Raw genomic sequence first — 9,893 nt, 5'->3', positions numbered from 1 at the left:
AATGTTTTCTTGGCACACTTTGGGACACTTTCCAATCAATCATCGCTTGAATGCTACAGCCTATTTGAGTATTGTTGCTGATCATGGCCACACATCTTCTAATGGCTACTACCAGCATGATAATGCACCATGTCACAACGCAAAAGTAATCTCAAACTGGTTTCTCAAACAATGAGTTAATTGTTCTTCAGTGACCATTCCAGTCACCGGACCTGAATCCAATGGAACACCTTTTGGATGTGGTAGAATTGGAGATTTGCAGTATAAATGTGCAGCTGACAAATCTGCAGAAATTGCATGATGCAATCAGGTCAACATGGACTAGAATTTCAAAGGAATGTTTCCAACATCTTGTGGAATCCATGCCATGAAGAACTGAGCGTGTTTGTGAGCAAAAGGAGGCCCTAGTACCCAGTATTAGTATTGTGTTCCTAATAAAGTGCTCAGTGAATGTATATTATTAATTATAACTAAATATAAAAATGATTCACTATATCTACATATACTGTAGATATGAGGTGCCTCACACAAAACGTTGAAGCCAGCATCCATCAAAAGCCAATCTAAAAGCTTGCCTAGAGCACCAACAGAGTCTGGGCCATCCCTGTGTTGTATGAGAGTATGATATAATTTAATGATTCTGAAACTGCAGTTAATAGATAAAGCATACCCAAACTATAAAGGAGAATGTATTATTAAAATCTAAATAGTACAGCTTAGCTGACATACTAAAGCAGGGATTGACTGGGACATACCCCCAATAGTATCAAACACATATAACACAAAGCGTTACCTACTATAACATACTACATAGATTATTTATATTGATATACAGTGTCTTTTGATGTCTTTGGTTTTTGTTTCGACAGCATGGATGTCCGACTTGCCCACCAGGAAAAGTCCAGATGCTCGCTATGGCAAGTGTATACCAATACTACAGTTCCATATTAGCATGCTACAGCAATGTAGTTTCACATTAACACTTCTTTAAGCCTCCTTCTTTGGTACTGAAATTATTGTTTAGGGTTTTAAGGTTTGTGTGTGGATCAGGTTTCGTTTAATCATTACATGGTTAGTCAAACCTGACATCAACTAAATTTTGTAGAGGAAAATGGCTTGATAAACATTCTTATGGTGTAATAAAAAAACAGAAAGGTTTGTGTAAGGGTTAGGTTTAGTAGGCATATAGGAAGGATAGTCCCCCATCATGACAGAAACACAAGTGTGTGTGAGATTGAGTTTGTGCAAGTTGGAGATAAGTCCTGTGCATCATTCCTAAGCTTCATTAGAGCTTTGTTACCAAAATTCTTGATGTAACCACTCACATTTTCTTTGTTTTTGCAGGGACATTCACTTTTCATTACTTTTCAAACAGACATGATACCAACATTCACGCATGACTTTACTCCCAGCTCCACAGTAAATAATATTTGGGCTGAAATACAACCCCCTTGAGCAAAACTGAGAGCAGCCATTTGAGCCTGAACAATAGCTTGATTTTATACTAAGCATGAGCTATAGAGTGCAAACAGCTTCCAGAAAATGGGACAGTATGATGGTTGGGATTAAATAGTGCAAAAAAGAAAGACCTAGAAAGAGTGCTTGTTGCTTAGATATTGGGTAATTAATTTTTTCTATAGAAAATTACCCCACAGCATCTTAGGGTGTATTAAGAACCTGATGGGGATCAGAGAGATCTCTGGGGGGCGTGGGTAGCTCAGCGAGTATTGACGTTGACTGCTGTACCACCCCTGGAGTCGCAAGTTAGAATCCAGAGTATGCTGAGTGACTACAGCCAGGTCACCTAAGCAACCAAATTGGCCCAGTTGCTAGAGAGGGTAGAGCCACATGGGGTAATCTCCTCGTGGTCGCTATAATGTGGTTCGCTCTCAGTGGGGCGCATGGTGTGTTGTGCGTTGATGCCGCACAGAATAACATGAGCCTCCACATGTGCTATGTCTCCACTGTAATGCGCTCAACAAGCCACGTGATAAAATGCGTGGATTGACGGTCTCAGACGCGGAAGCAACTGAGATTCGTCCCCCGCCACCCGGATTGAGGCGAGTCACTATGCCCCACCACGAGGACATAGAGCACACTGGGAATTGGCCATTCCAAATTGGGGAGAAAAAGGGCAGAAAAAAAGAAAAGAACCATCACTCTGGGAATCGTCCATGAGCAAACCTGCTCTCTACAACACAGTGGCACAGCTTGAGCACAGCAGGGTCCTTCCCACAGAACCTGGTGACATCACATAAGGAGCTTTCCTATGAGTCATGCCAATGCTTTGAATGCTCAGTTTGAATCATACATACATACTGTATAATACTGCAAGTCACATTTACTCTCAAATAATTCAGAGGGGGTTAGGATGCCAAAATAGAGAGGAAGCATGTCATAATGCGCTATGATTATCTTGTGTGCATTTCTTGAAGGGAATATCCCTTGCTTGTTAGGAAAAATCTTCAAATAACATATCTTCAGACATTATTCCATCATCCACAGGCAAATCATATAAGCTTTTACCACTTGTATACTTTGCTAATGTATCTAATTGTTACATTTTTGCACTCTGAAGAAAATTAATGTGTGATGAAGTAAATATACTCTAGCAGAATATATCAAGTACTTTACATTATCAAGTCAAGTCAAGTGGTTTTTATTGTCGTTTCAACCATATACAGTTAGTACAGTACACAGCAAAACGAGACAACGTTCCTCCAGGACGATGGTGCTACATAAAGAAAACAAAGGACCAACACAGGACCACATGAGACTACACAACGAAATAAAATACCTATATATACCTATATAAAGTGCACGTGCAAACATGTGCAAAAAGTACGGGAAAGTACAACAAATTTCTGACAATGAACAGGACAATAGGCACAGTTCAGCACCGACCAGTACACAGTAGTGCAAAAAAGATGACAGTTTCTAAAAACGTAAACATAACATACTATAAGATAGTGTTCTATGCACATAGCAGTTATTTAGGTAGCAGACAGTTATAAAGTGACAGTAATTAAAGTGCAACTCAGGACACGTGTGTGTCAGTTTATGTGTGAACTTGACAATATTAAGTAAATTCTACATTCAAACATGTAAAAATGAATGCTTATAAGTAAATATTATTTATGATTGTTTTTTTTTTATCTTTTCAATGTGTCATCATGCATAAATCCTAAAGTAGAAAACCTTGTGCTATTTATTTGCTAATTTGAGTTCATTTCGACTGCTAAATAAAATAAGTACATTTTGCTTAAATTTAAGAAGCTGGTGTTTCCAGCATGCACTGAGCTCGAATAATTAATAAGCTTGCATGGTTTCACTATTTGCAAGTTTATTTACACCATTTTTACTATTAATTTTGTTGTTAGATTTAGTAGCTTCTTGTTTTGTGTAATCGGAAGTTTATATTACCTACTCAAAAATCTATTGATTGTCACCATCATCGTGTTTTGTGAACCAAGTGTTGAGGACTGTGTGTGCCGCAATTAAAATTGGTTGCCGCCAGTAAAGCAATTTGATGTTGTCTCATAGACTACATAGCATACATTAAGCAACCCTGTGGGAGGCTTACATACAGTATGTCATGTGGTACATGTGGGGCTGTTTCTAGCTATAAAAGGGATTAGCACCTACAAAGCAAATTTTTTTTTAGATACTAAAAGCTGTGACTCAGGCTTCTTCTTCAGTTAGACAGGTATAAGGGGCCCCCTTGTGGCCCGAGAGAGAAGGGAGAATGTAGTGATCAGGTGGGGTTGATTGCAGGGAGGCCTTCAAGTATTTAACTTAGGGCCCCCATATGCTCAGAAACAGCCCTGGGTACATGATTAAACATGTGTTTGTAAGAAAAGTTAAAAATGACATTTTCTAAATATGTTTATTTCAAAAGATTATTCCTGTACCAAGTAGGCTATGGGCCTATCATAAGTAAAAGTGAAATGTTTAAGTTAAATTTATTTTAATCAATATTATGTCATAAAATTAAGTAGATTTGATTTACTGTTATAGCATTAGGATGTACTTAGAAAAATTGTGTGCAGAAACATACAAAATAAAAATCTTCCTACCGGTAGTCTTATTTTTTTTCCACCATTCTGTTTGCCTTATGTTGCATTTGTTTCATTTATGCAATTACTGACCTGCAGAACAAACATGCATAGTTTATGCCCAGCAGCCATATAACCCTGCAGCTCTTGCCAGGTTGCCCACTATAGCTAAGCAGAGTTGAGCCTTGCCAGTACTTGGATGGGAGATGTCCTTGGGAAAATCAAGGTTGCTGCTGGAAGAGGTACTAGGGATGCCAGCAGGGGGTGCTCACTCTGTGGTCTGTGTGGGCCCTAATGCCCACAGGGCATTGCAAAATGGCATGGTTTTTCAGATGAGATGTTAAACCAAGGTCCTAACTCTCTGTGGGCATTAAAAATCCCAGGGGGCTGGTTGCACCAGCTCTATGTGTGTTACAACTTAGCCTTGTTGTTGCATAAATGGGCACTAAGTCATTTACATAAATTGGGTAGGACGTAACATACGTATAAACTAAATATTTACTGCAGCCTCGGACCAGGAGTGACTGATGGAATAAAAAGCAGATTCATTTAATGACATCAGTGAGCTCATGTTTTGCGTGACAGGCTTCAAATCTACTTTTATACGTATCGTTTTTTAATTGGGATATAATTCATCAACTGTAGCGAGATCAAACTGAAATTCACAGCTATTTAACACTTCTGTGTATACATTTGAAGGCTGCATATTGGATCAATACAGGTAAATGTCATATTATGCGAATACACTTCACTTTACAGAGAGCTTACAACCTACTAGTTAAGAAAAGGTGGTGCAACAAAATTAAGCATTGACTTATTTACAATCTAAATAGTGGTTACTAAGCCCTAGTGTGAACTTTACGTCCTAACTTACGTGAAAACTTATGCACAGCTGGTGCAACCCTACCCAGGACACTTATAAAAGAGTAAGGGTGTAACCCTGGTGTCCTGGCCAAATTACCCCCAATGGCCCTTCTCAGTCATGGCCTCCTAATAATCCCCATCCATTAATTGGCTCTATAACTCAACTCTCTCCTCTCCACCAATAGCTGGTGTGTGGTAGGTGTTCTGGTGCACTATGCTGCTGTCACATCATCCAGGTGGATGCTGCACACTTGTGGTGGTTGAGAAGATTCCCCCTATACTATGTAAAGTCCTTTGAGTGCCTAGAAAAGTGCTATATAAATGTAAGGAATTATTATTATATAATTCCATACGTGCGAGAGGTCTACTACATTCATGCGACGTGAGTGATCGAATTGACATGAAACGCAGCACAAGGTTCATCCCTAACAAGCAAAGGGGTGGGGGTCGACGTATAGGATCATGATTTCATCCCAATCACGAATTTAATGAACGATTACATCAAAATGATCATTGAGATGATCTGTATATAACATATTGTATTTAACATACGTATATCTTTGTGTCTTATTGTGTATTTTTATATAAACTTCATATTCTATTCACTTATTTTTATTCTTAGTTCTATTTTTTATTATTTCTGTCTTGTTTCTTGTATTGTTTGTGCACTGGAAGCGTCTGTCACCAAGTCAGATTAACTGTGTGTGTAAGCACACGTGGCAGTAAAGCTCATTCTGATTCTGAGATGTGTGTTCAAATGACACGCGTGTGTAAGCGCTGCATCTGTTCATGGTGCACATATGAATGATGAGCGCTCAGCGGTTTCCGCAGTGAAGTATGGCTCTGGAATTTCAGACGCTCGTACGTCACCGAGAGGCAATCCCTCACCGAAATGATTCAAACCATTGATCAAGCTGAAGAATCACTCCGCAACATTAAAGCTCCACAAACCGAACCGAAGTAATCATTGATAATCAATGTCACGAAGGCGTTTACTAACTTTTAGGACCAAGTTGGAACAAGTGATACCTGGCATTGCATTTTAGGCTAAACGCAGGATGTCTGAGAATACAGACCAACTCAAGTTGAATCGTCACATTTGAAGACCTTTGCGTTTAAACGGTGGAACTGTTTTCTTAGGGGGGTGCCGTGCTCTGAAACAGGGTGTAATTCTCATTTTCACCTCTGTTGACGGCATCCCTCAGTTCCAGAGAGGCTGTGGGGAAAGAGGACTGCGTGAGGCTGTCCTGTGGTCCTGCCGCAGAACTGCCTTCATCTAATTTCTTGCGGATTCAGTTCCCAACGTGCGTCTCGCGCTGTTTCACTTGCGAGCGCGCGGCGAGGAAGAGTCATGGATAAATCGCAAACATGCAAACCGTTGGATTAATTTGATCCGCTTGGTTTTGGGGTTGAAGTTGAGGGATTCGTCTGTCGGGATAACTGTCCATATTGCCAACCTGGCTGGTGAGAGGAGGACTGTTGCAATGCCACCCCACTCAACATTTTTGGAGCTTTGTGGATGAGAGATGCTGTGAGTATAGTATCCCTACATTTAGTCTTTTGTTACATTTAGCTTGGTCCAAAATAAATAAAGAAACGAGATAAAGGCACTGGTCTATTTTACGAGTGTCCAAAGCGAAATGCACCCGAGAAAGAACATACGCGTTTTCTATTTGAATAGTGAATTTAAAATTCACTCATAGTTTTACAATTAATAGTGTTAAAAATAAATATGATGCAGGAAAACGTGATTTTTTTAACTGCATCACAGGGGTCGCGCGAACCTCACAAACGCATAAAACAGGATACAATGAAATGTGTTTCTTTTCACCCATAGAACAAAAACATTTAAACAGAGGTGTTATAAGTTGTGTTTTTTCGAGTTCTGTTAAACAACGCGTTCTTGTTTTAGGCTACCTGTGAGAAAACTCGTGTCATGATCATGTGAGCAGCAAATCTTTGAGGTTCTGTGCCTTTGCTGGATTAAACGAGAACATTTTGTATTGAACAAGACAGAATAAAAGGAAAGAAAAGCAGGTGTCTTCATTGAAAAGGGGTTTCAATGAGAGATGACTTTTGATGTGTAACAGATGAATGCGGATTTTGGTCCAGTTGTTGATACAACTTCGAATAGCTACTTTTCGTCGCTTTGAAAGATGATGACTACAGGCTCCTTTTCTTTTTCAGCGAGCAACATCTATTTTTATTTTTTTTTTGACCGAAAGAGGGATATTATCAAACCTCTTAGTAGTAGTTCTCACATATATTTTTCTCCATTGAATAATATTATTCTGTCCAAAAGCGTCGTTCCAGCCGAGCACGAGGAGCGCACGGGATGCGTCAACAGGGGGCGCACTTGCATAATGGTCGTTTTGAGGAAATTAATGAGGAATCAGAATAAATATGAATCTAGATTATATTCCCCATGTTAAGATCTCTGTCACGTTGTAAGAACACTGATATTGCATTTCTTTAAAATAACAAAATCAGGCATTCAGCCCAAACCCCAAAATATTCATAAATTATGTTTAATCTCTCTCTCTCTCTCTCTCTCTCTCTCTCTCTCTCTCTCTCTCTCTCTCTCTCAGATGTAATTGTCAAAATCTAAGACATAGCCTCCAGCCAAAGAGCGTCAGCCATCTGGGCTCCACATACTTTTTTTTTTGGTTTTGTCTAAGTTAATTCATGATCGTTTTAATTTGATGATTTATATATTTTTTCACCAGTCTAGAACACAAACATGCAATTTTTATTAAGTACTCAAACACTGAAAAAGAAAAAAGGATAACACATTAACTTTACATGGGGTCATGCAATGATTGAAAACATCAGTGAATACAAATAATAAAAACAAATATATACATAGGGATTGTTCTGCTGTTATACTTCATATTTGATCATTGAAAAGTCAATGTAAAGCTAAATATAAGTGTCTAAGTGAATATGGACAATCAGGCGTCAAAATGCTATGCTAACCTATCTCAACGGATTTCTTAGTTTGATCATCCGAAACTATGAAATCGAGCTGACTCAATTTAAAATAATGATAATGTGATGCTGATGATGCATCTTCATGAGAATAGCAGGCTTCAACCGCCCCCCAACCCCCCCCAACCATATGTTATTTCTCTGCAATTTTAAGCCTTGCATTATAATGCAACTGTTTGCACATACATGCTGGCAACAGTGGCGGAGAGCCTTTCCCTAGCTCCTTCCTCTCAGTCAGTCCAAGACTCTTCATGTAATGATGTCAGCTCCACTCTCTTCTGCCCTGCTTGCTGCTCAGATCCAGTGTCAGATGTAATATTCATCATTTTCTCATGCCTAGTTATTCATTGCCTAAATTTCAAAATGAGATTATAAAATCCTGTGCTTGCCGCCCCACTGGACTCAAATGTATATGTAAGGATGAAAATGAATACTGTTATCATATAGATACTATAATTAGAGTGATCAATTAAATATTATGATTAATGGAATTCTAAGGTAAACAAAGTATTAAGCATTGCTACATACGGAATTAATATGACTCATTTCATGTTTTCTTGGCAAGAATAATGTAGTCTGTACACGGCAATGGATAAATCTGAAGCAGCATATATACCATGAAAAAGTGAATTTATTCAGACATTTCTGCTGCACAGAGGTGGCATGAATGTACAGTATTTACACAGGAATTTCAGTTGCAGATATTATGTAATAAAATTAATGTTAAATATAAAATTAAAAATATATAATTTATATAGAAACTGGAAATTATGCACAAAAATAATTCAGATGTGTTAAAGGGATGCATCTCAGATGTGTATGACTTTCTTTCTTCAGCAGAGATATTAGAAGAATTTCTCAGCTCTGTAGGCCCATTCAGTGCAAGTGAATTGGTGCCAAAATTTTGAAGCTCCAAAATGCACATAAACACATCATAAAAGTAATCCATAAGACTCCAGTGGTTAAATCCATATCTTCTGAAGCTATATGATCGGTGTGGGTGAAAAACAGATCAATATTTAAGTTCTTTTTTTTACTATTCACTCTCCGCTTTCACTTTTGCTTCTTTTGTTTTTGGTGATTTGCATTCATTGTGCAAATTGCCTCTTACTGGGCAGGGAGGTAAAAATGGGAAAAACGTATGGTATTGTGGTAAAATCTATGGTAAAAATGGACTTAAATATTGATCTCTGTTTGTGTTCTGCAGAAGAAAGAAAGTCATACACATCTGGGATGACATGAGGGTGAGTTAATGAATAACATAATTTTCATTTTTGGTGAACTATCCCATTAAGACACTTAAATACTGTTATATACCAGCAGAACAACTGCTTGTAATATAATTTGTATGCATTTAACCACTGTTAAGAGTGCACCAGGCATTTACAGAAAGAGAGTAGCTGGAGTATTTGAAAATCCGTGAATGCATTATTTAACAAACAACCTCTACTGTGTGTGTTTGTTCTTCTAGGGAATGAAGTCAAGCACTATGGGGTTCTCCAGGTTGGTTCTTCTGACTTTTTCAGCTCTCCTTACCCTCATCAGCAACTCACATGCGGCAGAGAAAGTGCCCATACTGAACATTGCTGTGATCCTGGGTCAAACACGCTACATCTCAGACAGAGATATACGAGCTCTGTGGAGCAAAGATGATCCTATTGATGTCAACGTGGTGACCCTGCTAGTGAACGAGACAGACCCCAAAAGCATCATTACCCATGTGTGCGATCTCATGTCGGGGACTAAAATCCACGGGGTGGTGTTTGGGGACGGCACAGACCAGGAAGCCATCGCCCAGATTTTGGATTTTATTTCCTCTCAGACTTTGATACCCATCCTGGGGATCCATGGAGGCTCATCCATGATCATGGCGGATAAGGTCAGTCTGTCATGTTTCAGGCATTATCTCACCTGGTTTTTCCCTTTGGGTTAAAAATGTTCCAAACAAGGATAAAAAGCAACATTTTTAAAGGCTAAAGAAATGTA

The 9,893-nt window shown here is 38.8% G+C and overlaps 1 protein-coding gene across 1 annotated transcript in view; it reads left to right on the top strand.

Moving 5' to 3' along the window:
- Window positions 1–6,281: 6,281 nt before the first annotated feature.
- LOC127647724 (glutamate receptor ionotropic, NMDA 2A-like) overlaps window positions 6,282–9,893 on the top strand; it is a 218,950-nt gene continuing 215,338 nt past the window's right edge. The window contains exons 1-2 of the mRNA XM_052132159.1: window positions 6,282–6,450; window positions 9,379–9,786. Of these exons, the coding sequence (XP_051988119.1) occupies window positions 6,439–6,450; window positions 9,379–9,786 (420 nt within the window). The 5' untranslated portion in view covers window positions 6,282–6,438. The remainder of the gene's footprint in view (window positions 6,451–9,378; window positions 9,787–9,893) is intronic.

The sequence above is a fragment of the Xyrauchen texanus genome, chromosome 8 (genome assembly GCF_025860055.1).
Source record: "Xyrauchen texanus isolate HMW12.3.18 chromosome 8, RBS_HiC_50CHRs, whole genome shotgun sequence".
Lineage (NCBI taxonomy): Eukaryota > Metazoa > Chordata > Actinopteri > Cypriniformes > Catostomidae > Xyrauchen > Xyrauchen texanus.
This window is presented reverse-complemented; position numbering and strand designations above follow the sequence as displayed.